This window comes from Cydia pomonella, chromosome 15 (genome assembly GCF_033807575.1).
Source record: "Cydia pomonella isolate Wapato2018A chromosome 15, ilCydPomo1, whole genome shotgun sequence".
Classification (NCBI taxonomy): Eukaryota; Metazoa; Arthropoda; class Insecta; order Lepidoptera; family Tortricidae; genus Cydia; species Cydia pomonella.
The window spans coordinates 5,372,357-5,395,531 of record NC_084717.1 but is presented as its reverse complement, the minus strand read 5'-3'; the positions used below and the strand labels follow the sequence as shown (position 1 = coordinate 5,395,531).

Genomic DNA, 23,175 nt, shown 5'->3' with positions numbered 1-23,175 from the left:
TCACCGGGCGCACCAGGGAGGCGCAGCGCTTGCGCATGGTGGCATGGAAGCAGTCTACCCTGGCTGTCGCAACCATCCCTGACGCGCTGCAGTATCGGGGCAACCTCATCAGCACTCTGAACGCATCATTGTACTGTTTCTGGGTATAATCACTCCACAGGCTGCTGGTATAAAAGGCTGTACAACAATGTAAAAACCTGCGGGCGATCATATTACTTTAGCCCGTACAGACAATGCTCTGCGCTCCCGCTCGATGTCGATGTGATAAAATAAACGAATAGAGCAAAAACAAGTTTTGTATGAAAAACTTAAATTCGCTGTATTTTTTTAAACTATGGCATCTGAAGCTACATAAACTAATTACAGGCATAGATATACCTTATCCTATTGTAAGTAAAAAGGTTTAGAGCAATCTAGCTAGTCGTGTTAAAATGAGAGCTTAACTACGTTTGCATGGAGAACCGAGCTTGCTGCGGATTCTTAACGGTTACTAAATTGTGTTAAATCACACAGCTGGTTACCTCCTGGTTAGTATCATCCATCCATAATATATAAAGTTAACAAAAAGAATAAAAATTATAACTTCGATAAGATTTAAAATTATGTAAAAATATCTTCCATAACTTTAATATTCAGGGAGGAAACGGGGACTACGTTGGTATGGAGAAGCTCTCGTTCACTATCGTCTCCAATTTCTGAACGTAAAAAATAACTTACGCTAGGGGCTCTATGTGGTTCTCTTTCGCTCCTGGTCTGTTTGAGCGCCGCTCTGCGCCGCTTCAACACCGCTCTCGCTCTGCGCATGCCTTCTCGCTCTATCAAGGCGCGGTGCCGTACGAATTCCAACTCGGGCGTGTCGGCGGTGGCTACGGCTCCTAGTTACAATAATAAAATAATAGTAGTTTATGTGATTGCGACATAATGAGAGTTTATAAATGAGAGTTGCTGTCGTAAGGCCTAGAGGGATCCGCATCTGGATACAGCATACCTGCGAAGAGGTACAGCAGGCTGTAGGTAGGCTGGCGGGTTAAGTCCGGGAACTGGTCTTCTAAGTCGTTTAGTTTTCGGAGCTACTGTAAGGACATTAGAGGGCTGGATCTCTGCCTCTGGATACAGCATACCTAGTTCTGCGAAGGGGTACCGCAGGCTGTAGGCAGGCTGGCAGGCTAAGTCCGGGAACTGGTCTTCTAAGTCGTCTAGTTTTCGGAGCTGCTGTCGTAGTGATTCTAGAGGGCTCGACCAGCCTTCGCCTCGTCTGGAATGACACAAGTTTATTCAAATATTACAAATACGTAGTTCTTCCAGAAAATATAACAAATCATATAAAAACCCATAAATCTCCAAGGGCATCAAACTTAGAGGATTTTGTCATTTATTATCTATGGCTGGAACTCGAGGGGTCAAGTAGTCTATTCTGTACATATACGATCATACGTACTTCGGTGAGTAGTTGAGTCGCGAAGTGGACGCGGACTTCAGTCTCGTGAAGCACCTGCGCCGCCCGTGACCTGCAAGGCCACGCACCCTGAATTAAATCTTACGACACAAGACACAAGGTTCAATTCGGGATGTTGACTAACTAAATTCTAGGGTCTTAGGACAAACTAGGGGTGCACGTTCATGTTTCTCACTTATAGTTCGTGTCATCCTCGATGACGCGCAGATTTGTCAAATCTAACGATTAATAACATGACATTACAGTCAATGCATGCGTCATCGTGAATGACACGATCTATAGACGCCATCTTGAGTAATCTTCAAGTATTTAATGGTGTTGAAATGTAGTCCATATAATAGTACATTGTGCAACGAAGGGGGTAAGTGAAATTTTGGATACGAGAGTGATTATTAAAATTAAAGACCCGAGTTTGCAATATTCTTACCCCCGGAGTTACAATGTTTTTCAACACACTTGCGAAGAAAAAACTAAATATTAAACGAAATAATTATTAAATACGGTGACATATCAAACATTCGTCCGCCATTTTGTCATTTCTTGACAGGTTAGCATCGAGGGCACAGACCTATTCAGCATTCAGCCACGATTGAAAAACTAGTAAAAATATTTTAATCGGCTGTTAAATTAATCAAATTATTTATTTTAAAACATAAAAATATATATTTAATTATAAACATCAGTATTTTAAAAGTAAAACTCTACTAAAATGCTACTTGGTTTGCATGAATAATTTTTTTTTTCACAATCCATAACTCCCGCGGGAACAAAATAGGCCTTTGTCCTTCAGTACAGTCAAGTGCAAAAATATGTATCGAATAAATAGTCTCATAAATATGGTTACTACGCTCTTATTACACTGAAATATGATGCTATGGGACACATTTTTGAGTAAGATGTGTACACCCATATTTTTACACTTGACTGTACACCTGCATGAAATAAGAACTTTTTCGAGCAAGTGTGATGAAAATACATTTTTTGAGTTAGACGATGAGAAAGTCAACGTCAACCTAAAAAGGTTAAATAATTAGACTGATCGAAATCTGTCGCAAGGTCTCTGTTGTGGAGAACTACTAGTTTAAAGTGCAGTTGACATCCCTAAATCCGTATTGGTTGGCGCGGGCACAGTATTACCGTTAATGGGCTCCTTCGGCTTGTCGTCAGCTGTCGTTGCGTCGGATGAATCTTGAAAGTCCGTGGTAGCTGTGAAAAAGTCTCATTTTTAATGAATAAGTTTTAATAGAGTTATGATTAAAGTAATAAACAGTAGTTGAGAGAAAATCTCTTAGTTGCGTGGGTTTTTAGAAGATGTTGTTATGATTCCTTGCCACATTCGAAATCACATTCGAAAATTCAGGTTAAATAGTAAAAGTAAGCGCGATCAAGTTCTGTTTTTCCGGCTCGCGGAAGACCTCGCGCTGACTGTACCTGTGTCTCGGTCCCCGCGGCGCTGACTGTACCTGTGTCTCGGTCCCCGCGGCGCTCCCTGTCGCGGTCGCGGCGGCGGCGCGGCGGCTCGCGGAAGGCCACGGCGCCGCGGCGCTGACTGTACCTGTGTCTCGGTCCCCGCGGCGCTGACTGTACCTGTGTCTCGGTCCCCGCGGCACTGACTGTACCTGTGTCTCGGTCCCCGCGGCGCTGACTGTACCTGTGTCTCGGTCCCCGCGGCGCTGACTGTACCTGTGTCTCGGTCCCCGCGGCGCTCCCTGTCGCGGTCGCGGCGGCGGCGCGGCGGCTCGCGGAAGGCCACGGCGCCGCGGCGCTGACTGTACCTGTGTCTCGGTCCCCGCGGCGCTGACTGTACCTGTGTCTCGGTCCCCGCGGCGCTGACTGTACCTGTGTCTCGGTCCCCGCGGCGCTCCCTGTCGCGGTCGCGGCGGCGGCGCGGCGGCTCGCGGAAGGCCACGGCGCCGCGGCGCTGACTGTACCTGTGTCTCGGTCCCCGCGGCACTGACTGTACCTGTGTCTCGGTCCCCGCGGCGCTGACTGTACCTGTCTCGGTCCCCGCGGCGCTGACTGTACCTGTGTCTCGGTCCCCGCGGCGCTCCCTGTCGCGGTCGCGGCGGCGGCGCGGCGGCTCGCGGAAGGCCACGGCGCCGCGGCGCTGACTGTACCTGTGTCTCGGTCCCCGCGGCGCTGACTGTACCTGTGTCTCGGTCCCCGCGGCACTGACTGTACCTGTGTCTCGGTCCCCGCGGCGCTGACTGTACCTGTCTCGGTCCCCGCGGCGCTGACTGTACCTGTGTCTCGGTCCCCGCGGCGCTCCCTGTCGCGGTCGCGGCGGCGGCGCGGCGGCTCGCGGAAGGCCACGGCGCCGCGGCGCTGACTGTACCTGTGTCTCGGTCCCCGCGGCGCTGACTGTACCTGTGTCTCGGTCCCCGCGGCGCTCCCTGTCGCGGTCGCGGCGGCGGCGCGGCGGCTCGCGGAAGGCCACGGCGCCGCGGCGCTGACTGTACCTGTGTCTCGGTCCCCGCGGCGCTGACTGTACCTGTGTCTCGGTCCCCGCGGCGCTGACTGTACCTGTGTCTCGGTCCCCGCGGCGCTGACTGTACCTGTGTCTCGGTCCCCGCGGCGCTCCCTGTCGCGGTCGCGGCGGCGGCGCGGCGGCTCGCGGAAGGCCACGGCGCCGCGGCGCTGACTGTACCTGTGTCTCGGTCCCCGCGGCGCTGACTGTACCTGTGTCTCGGTCCCCGCGGCGCTGACTGTACCTGTGTCTCGGTCCCCGTGGCGCTCCCTGTCGCGGTCGCGGCGGCGGCGCGGCGGCTCGCGGAAGGCCACGGCGCCGCGGCGCTGACTGTACCTGTGTCTCGGTCCCCGCGGCGCTGACTGTACCTGTGTCTCGGTCCCCGCGGCGCTGACTGTACCTGTGTCTCGGTCCCCGCGGCGCTCCCTGTCGCGGTCGCGGCGGCGGCGCGGCGGCTCGCGGAAGGCCACGGCGCCGCGGCGCTGACTGTACCTGTCTCGGTCCCCGCGGCGCTGACTGTACCTGTGTCTCGGTCCCCGCGGCACTGACTGTACCTGTGTCTCGGTCCCCGCGGCGCTGACTGTACCTGTCTCGGTCCCCGCGGCGCTGACTGTACCTGTGTCTCGGTCCCCGCGGCGCTCCCTGTCGCGGTCGCGGCGGCGGCGCGGCGGCTCGCGGAAGGCCACGGCGCCGCGGCGCTGACTGTACCTGTGTCTCGGTCCCCGCGGCGCTGACTGTACCTGTGTCTCGGTCCCCGCGGCGCTCCCTGTCGCGGTCGCGGCGGCGGCGCGGCGGCTCGCGGAAGACCACGGCGCCGCGGCGCTGACTGTACCTGTGTCTCGGTCCCCGCGGCGCTGACTGTACCTGTGTCTCGGTCCCCGCGGCGCTCCCTGTCGCGGTCGCGGCGGCGGCGCGGCGGCTCGCGGAAGGCCACGGCGCCGCGGCGCTGACTGTACCTGTGTCTCGGTCCCCGCGGCGCTGACTGTACCTGTGTCTCGGTCCCCGCGGCGCTGACTGTACCTGTGTCTCGGTCCCCGCGGCGCTGACTGTACCTGTGTCTCGGTCCCCGCGGCGCTCCCTGTCGCGGTCGCGGCGGCGGCGCGGCGGCTCGCGGAAGGCCACGGCGCCGCGGCGCTGACTGTACCTGTGTCTCGGTCCCCGCGGCGCTGACTGTACCTGTGTCTCGGTCCCCGCGGCGCTGACTGTACCTGTGTCTCGGTCCCCGCGGCGCTGACTGTACCTGTGTCTCGGTCCCCGCGGCGCTCCCTGTCGCGGTCGCGGCGGCGGCGCGGCGGCTCGCGGAAGGCCACGGCGCCGCGGCGCTGACTGTACCTGTGTCTCGGTCCCCGCGGCGCTGACTGTACCTGTGTCTCGGTCCCCGCGGCGCTCCCTGTCGCGGTCGCGGCGGCGGCGCGGCGGCTCGCGGAAGGCCACGGCGCCGCGGCGCTGACTGTACCTGTGTCTCGGTCCCCGCGGCGCTGACTGTACCTGTGTCTCGGTCCCCGCGGCGCTGACTGTACCTGTGTCTCGGTCCCCGCGGCGCTGACTGTACCTGTGTCTCGGTCCCCGCGGCGCTGACTGTACCTGTGTCTCGGTCCCCGCGGCGCTCCCTGTCGCGGTCGCGGCGGCGGCGCGGCGGCTCGCGGAAGGCCACGGCGCCGCGGCGCTGACTGTACCTGTGTCTCGGTCCCCGCGGCGCTGACTGTACCTGTGTCTCGGTCCCCGCGGCGCTGACTGTACCTGTGTCTCGGTCCCCGCGGCGCTCCCTGTCGCGGTCGCGGCGGCGGCGCGGCGGCTCGCGAAAGGCCACGGCGCCGCGGCGCTGACTGTACCTGTGTCTCGGTCCCCGCGGCGCTGACTGTACCTGTGTCTCGGTCCCCGCGGCGCTGACTGTACCTGTGTCTCGGTCCCCGCGGCGCTGACTGTACCTGTGTCTCGGTCCCCGCGGCGCTCCCTGTCGCGGTCGCGGCGGCGGCGCGGCGGCTCGCGGAAGGCCACGGCGCCGCGGCGCTGACTGTACCTGTGTCTCGGTCCCCGCGGCGCTGACTGTACCTGTGTCTCGGTCCCCGCGGCGCTCCCTGTCACGGTCGCGGCGGCGGCGCGGCGGCTCGCGGAAGGCCACGGCGCCGCGGCGCTGACTGTACCTGTGTCTCGGTCCCCGCGGCGCTGACTGTACCTGTGTCTCGGTCCCCGCGGCGCTGACTGTACCTGTGTCTCGGTCCCCGCGGCGCTGACTGTACCTGTGTCTCGGTCCCCGCGGCGCTCCCTGTCGCGGTCGCGGCGGCGGCGCGGCGGCTCGCGGAAGGCCACGGCGCCGCGGCGCTGACTGTACCTGTGTCTCGGTCCCCGCGGCGCTGACTGTACCTGTGTCTCGGTCCCCGCGGCGCTCCCTGTCACGGTCGCGGCGGCGGCGCGGCGGCTCGCGGAAGGCCACGGCGCCGCGGCGCTGACTGTACCTGTGTCTCGGTCCCCGCGGCGCTGACTGTACCTGTGTCTCGGTCCCCGCGGCGCTGACTGTACCTGTGTCTCGGTCCCCGCGGCGCTCCCTGTCGCGGTCGCGGCGGCGGCGCGGCGGCTCGCGGAAGGCCACGGCGCCGCGGCGAGGCCCGGGTTTGGGCGGCGCTGGTGTGTCTGCTGACGGCACCGACTTGAACAATAATTATATCCAAGCAATACTTAACCACATAAATAATAAAGATTACGCTGTCGGTATTTTGCTTGACATGTCAAAAGCATACGATAGAGTGCGCCATGACATACTCCTAGATAAATTGTATGATTCCGGAATTCGGGGAAACATTCACAAATGGTTTAAATCATATTTAGAAAACCGTAGACAATGTGTACAAATAGACCATTATAATGAAAGCTTAAGAGAAATATTCAATCGGATATCTGTTACGCCAGAGGTTCAATACCACAGGGTAGTGTGTTGGGATGCATACTATTCTTGATATATATCAATGAATTGCCAAAATCATTAGACACGACGTGTGTAATGTTCGCGGACGATGTGTCTCTGATGTTGTCAAAAGTCAAAATAGCAATCAATGTAATGATAAATTAGAAAACACTCTCCTGGCAGTAGACAATTGGCTTATGGATCACAATTTAGAAATTAATTTTAAAAAAACTAAAATTATTCAATTTCGACCATATCAAAAAAGTCCTTTAGATCTTAACTTAACATCAAGAAATGGTCAAATAGAAGAAGTGGAACAATTTACTCTATTAGGCATCACAATAGACTCAAACTTAAATTGGAAAATGCACATTATAAAAACGAAAACAAAATTGACAAGATTTAACTATGCACTCGGTATTTTAAAGGCTAATACTAGTTATGAAACGGCACTTACAGCATACTATGCGCACGCATATGCCTGGCTCCGTTACGGAGTAATTTTGTGGGGAGCTAGCACAGATGCCGACGACCTGTTTATATTGCAGAAGAAGTGCTTGCGCATTCTCTTAAACTTGCGTCATGCTGAACCATGTGGACCCTATTTCAGAGAGTATAAATTTCTCACTCTTCCATCCATTTATATTTTAGAGGTTGGCATGTTCGTCAGGGAGCACATGCACTTTTTCCGCCAGATTAAAGATGCCCCAAATCGAAGAATAGCAACTCGTCATGAAAACAGACTATGCCTGCCAAAATCAAATTTAATAATGCACAGAAACAGTCCACATGTTAGGTTTATAATAATTTATAACAAAATCCCTGAAAGTATAAAAGCCGAAGAAAAACAACATATATTTAAACGTAAATTAAAGAACTTGCTTATAGAAAGAGCGTATTACACTATTAATGACTTTTTAAATGATAATAATTTGACAAGGTAATTTAATTTTCAATTGTAATTTATTCTTCTTATTTTTATTTTTATTTTTATTTATTGTTTTGACTTATTTTGCTTTTGTATTAATTCTGGAATTATGGTTAAAATTTAAATATATACCTAACTTGACATGAAATAGGATCTAGATATAAGTGCAAACAAATCGCTGTAAAAATGTAAATGGTGAGTGTGACATAATGTACAAAATTAAGACCAGATATGTGATTGTAAAAATATATGCATGCATGATAGGTGCCAAATAAGTAGATTCACGAATAACGATTGAGATAATTGTAAATTAAAATATGTATGACATTGCAATGCCCTGCCAGAGCCCATATGACTCTGAATGTACTTAGTTATTAAGATCTGTACTAAACTATGGTTGCAATAAATAAATGACTAAATGACTAAAAAATGACAATCACACAGGTTTAAGAGGAATTCCTAGTTGCGTTTTTCCATACAAACGCTCTCGATTGTTTCCTCCCTGGATTTTTAACCTAGAGCAATGATTGTTTCAAATAAGATCAATATCATAGACTATTTTATTATGAAGAAACTTACAGCGCCTCAAAAATCGCAAAAACGGCTCAATTGAATTGGCTGCAAAAAAAGGCGCAGTTTACAAATATGACAACAAATATCCAATAAACCAAAACTTAGCGGCATAGATTATTTCTTCCTCTTGCAGTTTCCAAAATTTCATAATGATTGGTTGCGTTTTGGCGGAGGAAACAGTTGAGAGTGAAACCTCGATTTTTGAGTTTTTGCGTGGGATCCTTATCGCACGCACGCACTCCTGCCCACCGCAGCGCGACAGAAACATAGCTTCAAAAATACGAGATTTGAAAAGTTGCTCAGCTAGGAATTGCTCTAGAGGGAAGAATAGCTTTGCGATCCTAACGAACTAACGGTACTTTTTCTATGGAATTCCATTTCGGGAGAAAACTGTTTCCACTGACTAAATCTTAACAAATCACTTTGATTTTGATGTCAATCGCTTCAAGTTTCGCTTAAAAAAAAAATTAAATTGTCTTGCGAGATAAAAAAAAAGGAATGCCTATAAACCTAGTTTTTCATTATATCAATAACATACTAAGAAATCATAGAGAATGGAAAATATTTAGAAGTGGAAAAACGTTTTCTCTTTTTGTAGAACCGGTCAAGTGGTATACTTCCCTAGTAGGCCAGCGTCTTTTCTATACAACTTAATATTGTACGTACCAGACCCTATCGCGAAAAACGAAGATCGAAATTTCTTTATCTGCCTCTCTATCGCTCGTATATGCGAGAGCGATAGAGCGGCAAAAAACGCTTTTCAATTTTTCGATGCTGGTGGTAGGCCCTCAGACGTTAACCGGGGCCGGCCTTAGGCCGGTCAGTAAATAATTTCGTTCATATTTAATCCCATACGTACGCCCATAATTATTGTATAGTGTATTGTATTTTGTATCATTGACCGCCGGCGTCATGGTCGAGAGAGATATATACACAGTGTAACATGAGGAAACCGAAAGATTTTAACAATGTTCAATTCAAGTGTAGTCAATTTGTGTAATAATGTCCTATAATATTTATATTTATATTTATATTATATTTAATGTATTCCTGATCACATTTAGAGACTAAAATGTCATATAAACTTTTCTGGATTTTGCCTAGTTTCAGAATTAATACCAATATAAAAAACATCTTATTGTAACTTAGTGGAAAACGCCTTTTTGATGGCGATGATGCCATTATGGGGCGTAGTCTAAATATCCTTATTGATAGATGTCAAAAAGTGACAAATAACCTTTGCAAAAACTTCATTTTCAGTGCCAGTTATACCATAACATTAACGTTTTATGTACATTAAAAAATTAAAAAAACCCATAAAACATTTTTCCCTTTTGGCCTCAGAAGTACGTGGTTAAAATCTTTCGGGTCCCCGTGTTACACCGTGTATAATTACGCGCGTGCGATAGAGATGGAAACAGGCTTACAAATAACAAAACGAGTAGACAAAGTTGCTAGTATAGTATATACTCACGTGTTTGCAGTGGTCGTTATTGTTGGCGTTGTTTTCCGAGCACGAGTCGTTGTCGTTGTTGCGAACGACCAAATTGTTGTTCACCCTGGTCGGCTCAGATTCGATCACGGCGCTCACCGACGTCTCATTTAACTCTTTGCACCTAAAGAGGAAATATATATATATTATAACGAGCCCATTGTGTCCCACTGCTGGGCAAAGGCCTCCCCCCTCTTCTTCCACTCATCCCGGTTTTGAGCAACGACCGACCAGTCCCCAGTCGAAAGAGGAAATATATTAAATAAAAATTATGTTTTACCGTATTTTTATTACTTAGTTATATTTTTAAATAAATTAAAGTGCTAAACATACATAATTATCTGTATCTGCCTCTCTATCGCTCGTATATGCAAGAGCGATAGAGCGGCAAAAAACGCTTTTCGATTTTTCGATGTTGGTGGTAGGCCCTCAGACGTTAACCGGGGCCTACACATACATAATATGTCTACAAACGTTTTACATGACAACTAGTCCATATATAAAAAAAAACCGGACAAGTGCAAGTCGGCCTAGCCACCCGAGGGTTCCGTACTTTTTAGTTTTGAAAATTTCAACTGTCGGACGGACAGTGGACTCTTAGTAATAGGTTCCCGTTTTAGCCTTTGGGTACGGAACCCTAAAAATATAAAACATGAGCTGTCATAGGGACCATCATTCGAGAGGAATAGTGACCTATCATTCAGGGTTCAAATCCCGACGGTGCTATAAAATATTACTTTATGTACTTTCTACTGAAACAAACTTATAGACAGATAAAATGACCTTTCCAGCGACTGGTTAGCTCTGTGCGAGTTAGATTTCTCTGTCTCGGACCCCGTCGTCATGCTCATTTCCCGACGCTTGTTCCGCCGCTCGATGGACATCTGTAAATAAAAAAAAAAAAATTTTTCCTACTCCTCTACTGTTATCTGTCATTTATACATTTATTAACACGAATATAAGAACATACATAAAAGGTTTCAAGGTGAGTCTATATTGTCTATTCCTCATAACAGCACTTACAAATTATTAATTTGGTTGCATAGTAGAAACAATTGCTTCATAAGTCAGAAACACGCATGTGACACCCGTAATATAGCAACACCCATAGACTACGAAGACCGCTTAGCGTTGCTTGTTAGTCTCCATAGGCTAGTGTGGCCAAAATCGAGAAAAAAACTGTCCAACAATTTAATTTAGTAAAGAGCAAGTACCAGGGCCTCATGAGTTACGAGGAGGTGTCGCCGACCGGCCGGGCCGCGGCGGGCCGGGCGCGGATCAAGGTATGCTCGCGTATCTTACAAGGAAAGGTACCCAATTGTCCGGTTCCGATTTGATTTATATTTATATATGTTATAGAGTAGTCTAAAATTAACGGACACGTATTTTTTTTAGCTGCCCAAACTCAACCTATTGGGAGAAATTGTCCTCCAAAGTACTAAAAAGTTGCTAAATCTTCTAACTCCTATAGAATGTGATGCTCAAGCAACTTGCTAGTTAATGGCTGGTTTAAATATATGTTTGAAAGCAGCAAAAAATAATGAGCACGTGTTTTGTTATATCGGCTAAAACTCATTTTTTCCTAAATTCCTTCTATAGGAGTTAGAAGATTTAGTAACTTTTTAGTACTTTGGAGGACAATTTCTCCCAGTCTCGTGTGACATGTGATGTTACCTTGACGTCGTGTTTGAGGCGCGCGTACTTCTCCTTGAGACAGCGGTATTTGTCGGGTAATGTGGGAGCGAGACGGTCGGACGCCAGTCGTCCGCGGAGCTCTTCTAGGTGGCAAGCGTGTTGGGTGCGGATTCGCTCAACCTGTGACAAAATAATATCTAAAATTGTAGAAAATGTCATGAAAGGATCGTAATAAAAAAGGGAAAATTTTGATTGAAGGCAGATTTGGAGCAAAAGCTTTGCCCACGCCTAGCTACGCCACTGTCGGGCGAGAGTCGAATTCACTGAAACGTTTACGAGAAATATGAGAAATTTGAAACATTGCCCTACCTCTGCCCTATAGTCGTGTCGCAGTTCTGCAACCCTGTTGCTGTGCTCGTCCCTGAGGGAGTCTATAGTGGCCCTGTTCTCTTCCATCATGCTCGCGCGCTCTCTGTGTAGATTGGTTGATAGTTGCTCGCGCAGCTCGGAGAGGGCGCGTTCGTTTTCTGTTAGTACAGTAAAAAGTTTAAAATTCGCTGATAACTTATTAAGCTTAAATCTTATTATAAATAAGCTTTTAAAACTTATTAGAAATGGGTTTCTATCTTTTCAAGGAGTGAGCACTCTATCTAAGCTTATTTATTTATCTATGATTAGATACAATGACATAATTAGGTCCACACAGAGCGAGCTTACGCGCGAGGCAATTCCCTCACGCACAAACCGGCCAGTGTAGACGTGCCTCGGCCGAGGCGGGGTGCTCGGGCGAGTTTAACATTGGCCGGTTTGTGCGTGAGGAAATGGCCTCGCGCCTAATGGTTAAGAATAAACTATAAAAAAGACTGAATAAATTTAACGGCAATTATATTATATTTATTATGTTATTCATGTATTAACATGAAAATGGAACACAAATAATATATAGTAAATATAAAATCCCCATTCAGTAAAATGCCGCGTCATGCAGTTGGGCTGATTTTATTGAGCCTAACTTAAAACTCATCCCACATAGGAATATTGTGCGTTCTAGGAAAAAGCAGAAAAGTTGCATTGAAATATTCCCTTTCCCAAACTGAGAAAAAAAAAAGATAAAAAGAGCAAAAGTATTACACGTTTGACAGTTTTTTGTTGTGAAAACAAAGTGGAATAAACCAAAGGGTATATGTAAGCCGGCAAGTATGGGTAATATGCTCCACACGTCAAATTGATTGCCGTTTTACCGATTCATTACACTCAACCCTCTCCAACCTTCCATACCCTCCTTTTCCGACTCTCTTAATATACAAACGGTTTGCAAAGCTTTACAATTTTTTTACAAATTTCAAGTTTACGCTGTTGTTCCCTCAGCTTGGTTCTATACTGTTCTCGAAGTTTCTCCATGGCGGCTTGGTATTCGCGCTCAGCCGCTTTCGCTCGGTATTTAATATTAATATATATCTATGGATCATACCTATTTCAAGTTCACGCTGTTGTTCCCTCAGCTTGGTTCTGTACTGTTCTCGAAGTTTCTCCATGGCGGCTTGGTATTCGCGCTCAGCCGCTTTCGCTCGGTATTTAATATTAATATATATCTATGGATCATACCTATTTCAAGTTCACGCTGTTGTTCCCTCAGCTTGGTTCTGTACTGTTCTCGAAGTTTCTCCATGGCGGCTTGGTATTCGCGCTCAGCCGATTTCGCTCGGTATTTAATATTAATATATATCTATGGATCATACCTATTTCAAGTTCACGCTGTTGTTCCCTCAGCTTGGTTCTGTACTGTTCTCGAAGTTTCTCCATGGCGGCTTGGTATTCGCGCTCAGCCGCTTTCGCTCCGTATTTAATATTATCTATGGATCATACCTATTTCAAGTTCACGCTGTTGTTCCCTCAGCTTGGTTCTGTACTGTTCTCGAAGTTTCTCCATGGCGGCTTGGTACTCGCGCTCAGCCGCTTTCGCTCCGTATTTAATATTATCTATGGATCATACCTATTTCAAGTTCACGCTGTTGTTCCCTCAGCTTATTTCTGTACTGTTCTCGAAGTTTCTCCATGGCGGCTTGGTGTTCGCGCTCAGCCGCTTTCGCTCCGTATTTAATATTATCTATGGATCATACCTATTTCAAGTTCACGCTGTTGTTCCCTCAGCTTGGTTCTGTACTGTTCTCGAAGTTTCTCCATGGCGGCTTGGTATTCGCGCTCAGCCGCTTTCGCTCCGTATTTAATATTATCTATGGATCATACCTATTTCAAGTTCACGCTGTTGTTCCCTCAGCTTGGTTCTGTACTGTTCTCGAAGTTTCTCCATGGCGGCTTGGTACTCGCGCTCAGCCGCTTTCGCTCCGTATTTAATATTATCTATGGATCATACCTATTTCAAGTTCACGCTATTGTTCCCTCAGCTTATTTCTGTACTGTTCTCGAAGTTTCTCCATGGCGGCTTGGTGTTCGCGCTCAGCCGCTTTCGCTCCGTATTTAATATTATCTATGGATCATACCTATTTCAAGTTCACGCTGTTGTTCCCTCAGCTTATTTCTGTACTGTTCTCGAAGTTTCTCCATGGCGGCTTGGTGTTCGCGCTCAGCCGCTTCAGTATCGTTTACTATTCGCTCCTGTAGTGCTTTAGCGTGCTCTTCTACCGCTTTTTGGTGATTTTCTTCTGCTGCTGCTAACACCTGCCACAAATTACTGGTTAAAAATTCCTTAACCCTTTGACCGCCAATTTAAACTAAGTTACATTTTTGTGAGTGTAAGTAATTCTGAATTAGCAAAATACGCATTATGTCATTTGTAATGTTATGTATAAGTCGCCGTGAGTTCAGGGCCTCCTCCTTTCTATCAGATTTAGAATTGATGAAGTTACTATAGAAAGGCATAAAAATGGCTATTCATATTTTTGACATTCGTATTATGATCTAATATGGGACTGAACCCACTGCATAAAGGCCTTAAACTTACCTCCTCCATCTCTCTCTTATGCCTTTCCGCCTGCTCCTCCAACCTCGATTTCTTCTCCGCCAAAAATTTCTCCTCTGCCTCCTTTAACTCCTCTTGCAACTCGGCCTTTAACCTCTTCTCCTTCCCCACCCACTCCATTCTTATTGTCTCTATCTCTTTCTGCAACGACAAGTCCAGTCTTCTCCTCTCATCTCCTTTACTTCTCTCAATCATCTCTTTACCCGGATCAGGCAAAGGTGACTTAATTTTCGGAAAACTATCTTCCTGCTCAAATTGGTATACAACTACTACGTTATCTGTACTTGATTTGCCTTGAGATAGTATAACACCATCTAGGCGAGGGCTTGTTAAACTTTTTCCTAAACTGTTAGCAGAGTCTGAAGATTTCAATGGAGATGCAACAGGTTTCGGTTTAAATGATAAACCCGACCACGGTTTGTTTAAATCTCTTGGAGATCTATCAGGAATACTGGGTGCCACTTTTAACTGAGGGCTTTTTAAGGGTGCCTCTAAACTATCCGACCTAGATTTAAGTTGCGGACTTTTTAAATCTACACTATCCGATCTAGAATTCGTTTTCGATTCGTCGTTCTTGAACTCTTTGAATTCTGATTTAGGGGAGCGGAAGAAATCTAACTTAGGAACTTTTATATTTGGCATTGGAATGTTATCTATTATTCTAGGGGATTTGGACTGCTTAGAATTAGTGGAATGTTCTGATAAGTCTTCTTTTACAATATCTTTTTTATCTTCTTTTTCTGAAACGTCCTCTTTCTGGTCGTTGGAGTCGTCAAGATCGTTTAAGTCCAGATTGGCAAATTCTCTGTCGGGAGAATCGATGGAGGTTTCGGATTCTATGCTCTCCATGAGGTTGATGGATATTTTGTTCTTTTGAGGTATCATTGGGGATCTGAAACAAATGTTTAAGTTAGCTAGTATGCATGCTAATGAATATGGGTCTGAAACTAACAGGCTTGGGAAAGTAGATTTTGTTTTTAACCCTTTGATCGCCAAATCGCACGGATATAACCCAACATAATACTTTCGTGCACTTCGACAAGGACGCGCCGCACAAGTTAGGCGTGGCGTTTAAAGGGTTAAGAAAACATATTTTTAAAAACAATTTCGTATTACACAATATTACAGAAGGTCTTTCTCGATTAAACTACTTCGAACATAGCTTCATTTTATGAAAATAAATTCTTTACAACAGGTTTCTTTGGAAAAAGTATCATCTTTTTATGTTGTTGGCTTTTCCGATGGCCACGCTAATACGCCGTTACGAGCCGATTCAATGTCAGTAGACTTCACCGGATCTGCAAACTTCTGGAAGTCCTGGAGCATTACCTTGGTCTAACTTCCTTCTCACCCGAAGGCTCTTCCAAGCTGTTAGCTGAACCCACACTATTCGCCGAAGGTTCTATATCAGTAGACCGCACCAGGTCGGCGATCTTCTGGAAGTTCTTCTGGAACAGGTCTTGCTTGATGTAGTCGGCGGCTGGAGGCCGCAGTAAGCGCCGGCGGGGAGACGCACCGCGGGAATCGCGAGTTTCGCTCTCTGCTGGACATAAATAGCCTATTTTTCATATTTTTTTTATTAGGTTGAGCGATGGCGTCATAACTAATGGGATAATCCATTAAGATGGCGCTACTTTTAGAATTTTTAAAAATTTAACACATATCAGTGAAAGAGTAAGGAGCAAAATCAAATGGCCTTCTAATAGTTTTAATCTTGTGTCGAAAGATGGCAGTAAATTTACTGTGGCTACAAAGTAAGAAGTCAGTATGAAAAATGACGGTGGCGTCACAATTAATCCATCTCTTTTAAGAAGTGGTCGTTGATTTTAAAGTAATTGAAAGCGTTAATTAATATAAAGGATTTTTCTGATTAAATCCGTAATTTTAGGAGCACTATGAAAAAATTTCTATTATTTATAGGAAACTATATTATTAAGTGCCCCTGTTGATGACCTTTGGAATGTAAACAAAAAAATACTCTAAAGAAAAGCTAGTTTATTATTATTTTTCTTGACGATTTGAATACCTAAATACCAAATAACATACCAAAATACCAAGAATAGATCAGCAACCAAGATACTGATAAAATATGACAGAGAAAACATTTCAACCCTCTTACCGACATAATCCTTGTCCGGACACCCTATTTCGAGGCTATTACGCTCAGCATGGAACCAAAACAGACGCTAAAATATGTCAGAAAAGATTTTTTTGCGGACTCACCAAGAGAATCCTTGTCAGACCTCGGGCTATCGACGTTGGGCCTCGGCGGCAGCGGCGGCCTCGCGGCCAGCGGCGCCGGCCTCGCGGGGGACGGCGGGACGGGGGGCACGAGGGGGTTGCTGATGATGGAGCCCTCGTTTTGTTCTGAGGAGCTGTTCGAGCTTGGGCTGATGGTCGGGTCTGGGAGCGTTTCCAGTTTGAATCTGAAACATGTTACCGTCAAAAATATTTTTGATATACGCTTTTATTGCCAAATGTATTTTCTCTCCTATTACCGCACTGGCAGGGTCGCCATGTAACGTGGCACGTAAAGACAAACACGTAATTAACAAGTAAATGTCATTATATTAGCTATGCACGTATGTGGGTAAGGCGTAGTACACACACTACACTATCAAGTGCTTTTCGAGATGTCTCTAATGAGCCCAAACTCAATGTCGGAGGTAAATTTAAAACTTAATACGCGATTAGGTCCCATTTCTATGAGTTAATAATGTGTATAAATCGTGAGAGTTTAAATCAGTGTTAAACTCAATGTATTTATGTTTTCCATCTAATAGTTCCTTTGTTTACCTTCCGACTGCATAATCAGATCAGCTCCATGCCATATTAGCATATTATTAGCCGGGTCCACACAGAGCAAGCATACGCGCGAGGCAATATGCTCACGCGTATGCTCGCTCAGTGTGGACCCGGCTATTGCATTGTCATCGGAAATACGGAAGTAGGCATACAAATTTTAGCTTAGTCAGACACCAAGAAATGGTTCAAATTTAAATTAACTCTTCACATTTAAACCGCTGAACCGATTAAGATGAAATTTGGTATGGAGATAGTTTGAGGCCCGGAGAAGGAGATAGAATATTTTTTATCAATCATCATCATCATTCCACCCAGACGAAGTTGCGAGCAGAAGCTAGTATGTGCATGTGGACAAATATATATACGCGGTGAAGCTAAATATGTGCGTAAAAAAGGATAAGATTTTCACTTAGTCTCAATGAAACATATTATAATATTTAACTTTATTGTTTTAGTTCTATAAAGTAGGTCACGGTACTTTCAGAAATCGTAGAAACGGCTTGCAAAAGGAAAATCGTGGTGAAATCCAATTATCTTACATTCTTTCGATAAGTGTATGCATATGTTTATGTTATTATTACCTTCGTACTTAAATTTATTGTTTTGATTAATTATAGAGTTTAAACGTTTTTATAGATTACAGAAGGTGTGGATCATATCGAATGGTATGGATCGCAATGGACGCAGATTGGTATTTAATCATGTTTTTGAGATAGATCTATTTTTATTATGCAGTGCCTACCGGAATTTAACTTAACTTACCTACCTTACCTACCTTTTTCTTACCTTGGTTATTTTCAAGATTTTCTAAGATATACCCTGCAAATGACTAACCTGACACTCTTCCGATCATCGTCCAAACTAGCGGCATGCCTTCCGAACACGGCGCTCTCGGCTTTCCTCGACAGCTCCGGCTTGCCCTCGCGCAGGATGCCCTTCGGGGGATCGCTCTTGGTTACAGACTCTATGGTCAACGACTTGTCTGTGTCCGGACTGGGGAGCTCGGACTTTAGTTTTAGAAACATGGTGCCTCTTCCTAAAATTACAAAATATTAGAATATTTATAAAAAATATATATTAAAATTATTTTAAACAGGTTACATTACAGGGCATCGAATTTGTAATGGTAAGTCATCATCTTAATACCCAATACAGTTCAGTTCGAGCCTAACATTTGTTTGATTTACATCCTCAGCGCCATCCGTACATGGCGACCGTGACAGTTTTTCAACCGTCGTTGGTCTACGTGGCGTAGTGTAAATTTGAAACCATTACCATCTATAGACCATACTTTCTATTTGTTGTTTGTTGCATCCATACTTTTGGGCTAGGGTGTGGGCAAATGAGAGTTATATCTTACCTGACAAAGGTAAAGGTAGTCCTTTCTCAACTTTCGCCGCCGCCAGCAACGGGTTATATTTCTCCTCCTCTGGACTCAAAATACTCATTTTCAAGTCAATAATGTCCGTTTTAAAGGACGTGGGTCTGCTAAGTAGCTCTCGGTCTGACGTGTTTCGGAAGAGGCTGGGTTTGGGCGAAACTGAGCTTTCTGCGCTGCGCCGTAAGGGGGAGATTCGGAGCTCACCCAGTTTCTTGTCAAGTCTGCCTAGGGGGGCGAGGGGTGGTCTCCCTGAAATCCATACTAATACTATAAATACGGAAGTGTTTGTCGGTCTGTTACCTCTTCACGCTTAAATCGCTGAACCGATTTAGTTGAAATTTGGTATAGAGATAGTTTGTGTCCCGGGGAAGGACATAAGTAGTTTCTATTCCAGAAATCATCCCTTAAGAGGGCGAAAACTTACTTCCACTCCAAAAGTGAGATAATTGATGCAATATGCTCAAATTAAATTATTGCCTTAACTAAAGTTAAGTAAAGTATTCATGTTCAATCCTAGGTATTTCTCCGCGTACGTTGTAAGTGTATTTAGGAAACTTCTACTGCTACTCGTCATAAATCGGTAATTCTGATACAAAACCATGAATAGCGTCTAAAGTTACAATCAGTTTGTAATAATTATAAACATTACAATACATATCTCTTGGCATTTTGTCGCAGATTGCCATAAAATGTGTCTACTTTACTCCAGAGTTTGCTCCAAAATAAGTAGTTTTTTTTAAAATTATATATACTATACTATGTGTTTGTCTACGTATAGTCGAGCCGTTAACCACGTATAGAACGATGAATTTTATCAACAAATCAACCCCCATACCTATGTTTTTTCTCAACCACTATAAAACTTAAGCGCCGTCAGTTGATGAGGCGGTGGCGTCTTTAAACTCGTCGATCTTAAATCTTTTTGATAGACACGCGCCGGTCCGAAAAGTCCAACTTAAACGCCCACCTGCGCCGTGGATCACCCGAGTCGTCCGTATTGCGATGACGCAGCGGGATCGGGCGTTTCGTAAATTTAAGCGCGATCGTTGCGAAGAAAATTGGTGTGCATTTAAAATGGCTAGGAACAAGTGCAACCAGATGGTAAGAGCAGCAAAACGGAAACACATTCATGACAACATTGCCATGTCATCCCCTGCCGAAACATGGAAATTTTTAAAATCCATTGGTGTGGCCAAGTCTAACAATTTTTCTAATAACTTTTCTTTTGCAACTTCTTCGTTTTCCTTAAATGACTTAAACGTGCACTTTGCCAAGCCTTCTTCACTAGATCCCGCCACTAAAGTTCACAGTATTTCACATATCAATGCCTTGCCCTGTATTTCTAATAAAACTTTCTCTTTCACCCCGGTCACAGATGATGAAACTCGCAAGGTAATAACGTCTGTTAAATCCAACGCTGTAGGTCATGATGAGTTAAGTAGGACGATGATTTTGGGCATTTTAGAATGTATCCTCCCGGTTATAACCCATGTTATTAACCTTTCAATGTCTTCTGGGGTTTTTCCTTCGTTATGGCGTAATGCCCATGTCATTCCATTACCTAAAGTTTCCAATCCCAGTTCACTTAAAGATTTTCGTCCCATTTCAGTTCTACCCTTTTTGTCAAAAATCTTGGAAGCCACAGTTCATAAACAGTTATCTCACCACATATTCTCTAATCAATTGCTTTCACCTCTTCAGTCCGGATTTCGTCGTGGCCACAGCACTTCTACCGCCTTGCTCAAAGTGGTCGAAGACGTGAGGATCGGTATGGACTCTTCGCTGCTTACAGTGTTGGTTCTTATCGACTTCTCTAACGCTTTTAATGCGGTAGATCACGATTTACTTTTGGCTTCTCTTAAGAATGTGAACATTTCATCATCTGTGGCTGAATGGTTTGCTTCCTATCTCCGGGACCATCATCAGTTAGTTCGGGCTGACAGATCTTCTTCGGACTGGTGTGAACTCCAATCTGGGGTTCCACAGGGTGGCATTCTATCCCCACTGCTTTTCTGCATTTTTATTAATCTTATTACCGCTAAGATTAAATGCTCCTACCATTTGTATGCCGACGACTTGCAGCTATACACTCAAGCAAGCACCGATGATTTGGATCGAGCTATTGCTGATTTGAACGCTGATCTTAACTTCATATCTACCTGGTCACGTTGTTATGGCATTGCAGTGAACCCCACCAAATGTCAGGCCATCATACTTGGTAGTGCGCGCTTGCTGTCTTTGACGGACACGACGTACTTAGCCCCTATCCAGTATGAGCAAGTAGATATACCTTTTGTGCCGCAAGTGAAGAACCTGGGGTTGATCATCGATAGTGGGCTGACCTGGGATCCTCAGGTGTCTGACGTTTGTCGTAGAGTGACCAATACTCTAAGAGCACTTTATCGGTTCAAACATTTTCTCCCGACCTGCACCAAGACTCTTCTTGTCCAAGCCCTCGTTCTGCCCATCCTGGATTATGCTGATGTGTGTTACAGCAATCTCTCACAAGCTTACCTAACCAAGTTCGATCGGTTACTTAACAATTGCATCCGGTTTGTCTTTGGACTCCGAAAATACGACCATATCTCCGCTTATCGCAAAAAACTTAACTGGCTCCCTATTCGTGAACGTCGATCCTTGCGTATTCTCTGCACTTTTATTTAATCCTTCAGCCCCTGATTACCTTCGTTCCAAATTCAAATTTGTTACTCCGCGCCCCGGCACCGATCTCCGAACCTCCCGTAGCCTTCAACTTATTGTCCCTCGACATCGTACAGGTTTCATGTCGAATTCCTTCAACATTCAGGCAATCCGTCTGTGGAATGATCTTCCTCTCTCTATGAGACAAGCCCAGAACAAATTCTCCTTCAAGCGCATGTTGCGCAAGCATCTGTTTGACAAGGTTCAAAGGTCGTCCTCATGATGTTTCACAATGGGTATATATTTGTATATGTATGTATTTATATTTATGTATCATATTATTTATGTACGTATAATTTTATATAATTTTGTGATATTTTTTTTTGTCATTTTACTCTGTATTCTGACCCTGCACCAATTAGGATCTTTCGGTTTGGCTCATGGTTGACTGGTAGAGAATGCCTTCTGGCATTAAGTCCGCCATTTGTACTCTTCATGTATTGCAATAAAGTTTAAATAAATAAATAAATAAAAAATAAAAAAACTGCACTCCTTCAAAGTTTCAAGCTGCCAAACACGACTGACTGCACTTGGTTAATGTACCATTATCTGTCCATTTACCTATCGCACATTAAAAAAATAGAAATCATTCAATAGCTTATGAATTATGGCATTAATTTCAAGCATAAATGTTACAGAAAATTTTCTACAAATACTCGAGAATTGATAACAAAGATAAAAATTGTCTTCATAAATGTACATTTTTTAAAATTTTATCTTTTTTTTTGAAAACGAGGTCATTGACCTGTACTTTTTTTATTGTTAAATGATAGTACAGGATATCAGCTAAAAGTTGACATCAAAATTATAGCCCTAGTTAAAACATTTCACAAGTTACACGAGTCCAAACACTGTAATGTGCGTCGAACTAAGTTGCTATAGTTCCAAATGATAATTCGGGCAGCGGGAAATGTTTCTTTGGAATTAAGGTAGGTAAATGGACAGATAATGTTACATTAATCGAGTGCATTAGTGTTTGGCACCATGAAACTTTAAAAGGGTGCATTTTTAAAATGGTTGGAAAAACATAGGTAAGTATGGGGGTGATTTGTCGATAAAATTCATCGTACTATACGTGTATATATGCTATGCCAATTTAAAGTAGACCATCACTACTATCATCATATTGTCTCTTGAGTGCAGTTATGATATAGTTTTAATGTACGTATGAAAAGTTTTGGAGCACAATTACCCAGTGGGGAGCACAGTAAGCACATTTTACGGTACCTAAGTGTGCTACCAGTAGTAACTCACCTAACGGTGCCAAACGTCTACCCGGCATAAGAGTTGAATCCTTAACATCCGATGGATGCTCAGCGCTGTCCGTCGATAGATCTTCGTCGCTTTCTGCCTTTGTTTCCACTCGCTCTAGGTTTTTCGTGTTTTCTTCTGATGTTAGAAGCTCCTGAAAGTGATTGTAAATCAAATAGTGTTAAACGCGACTCGATTTCCTCTTAATACGTTTAAACGTTATATAAGCGTCTCTTTTTTTAAGTCATATTAAACACAAATATTTAAAAAATATACTCATCGAAAAAGGAACTGTAAATTTGGTAGATAACCAATCAATCATCCCCTATTTTTATACCCTCAGAGGAAAACTTTTACTTTTTAATTAATAGGGGCAAAAGTTTTGAAAACTAATATTTTCTTCAAAAATAAAGCCTCAAATAGACGGTTCAAGAATTTGCATGCATTGCTAAACTACACAGTAGGTATAGGTACAATGAATTCTATCGTTCGACCAAAAACCGCATGCAAGTGAACCGTGCCACACCAACCGAACCGAGTCCCAAGATACAGGCTCACAGCCTAGTTTGGGGCTCACGACACCTTTTGTGTAAGTATGCTATTGT

General features: G+C 45.1%; 1 protein-coding gene across 1 annotated transcript in view; it reads right to left on the bottom strand.

Annotated features, from left to right (window-relative positions):
* The window catches only part of LOC133525611 (centrosomal protein of 164 kDa), a 39,454-nt gene that overhangs the window by 5,740 nt on the left and 10,539 nt on the right, over positions 1 to 23,175 (bottom strand). Inside the window, exons 4-19 of the mRNA XM_061861928.1 lie at positions 22,574 to 22,724; positions 18,599 to 18,868; positions 18,073 to 18,274; positions 16,657 to 16,859; positions 15,763 to 15,976; positions 14,416 to 15,325; positions 13,955 to 14,132; positions 11,823 to 11,980; positions 11,493 to 11,633; positions 10,602 to 10,702; positions 9,801 to 9,942; positions 6,477 to 6,570; positions 2,594 to 2,674; positions 1,439 to 1,508; positions 1,122 to 1,255; positions 718 to 875 (exon numbers count right to left, since the gene is read on the bottom strand). Coding sequence (XP_061717912.1) covers positions 718 to 875; positions 1,122 to 1,255; positions 1,439 to 1,508; positions 2,594 to 2,674; positions 6,477 to 6,570; positions 9,801 to 9,942; positions 10,602 to 10,702; positions 11,493 to 11,633; positions 11,823 to 11,980; positions 13,955 to 14,132; positions 14,416 to 15,325; positions 15,763 to 15,976; positions 16,657 to 16,859; positions 18,073 to 18,274; positions 18,599 to 18,868; positions 22,574 to 22,724 — 3,207 coding nt within the window. The remainder of the gene's footprint in view (positions 1 to 717; positions 876 to 1,121; positions 1,256 to 1,438; positions 1,509 to 2,593; positions 2,675 to 6,476; positions 6,571 to 9,800; positions 9,943 to 10,601; positions 10,703 to 11,492; positions 11,634 to 11,822; positions 11,981 to 13,954; positions 14,133 to 14,415; positions 15,326 to 15,762; positions 15,977 to 16,656; positions 16,860 to 18,072; positions 18,275 to 18,598; positions 18,869 to 22,573; positions 22,725 to 23,175) is intronic.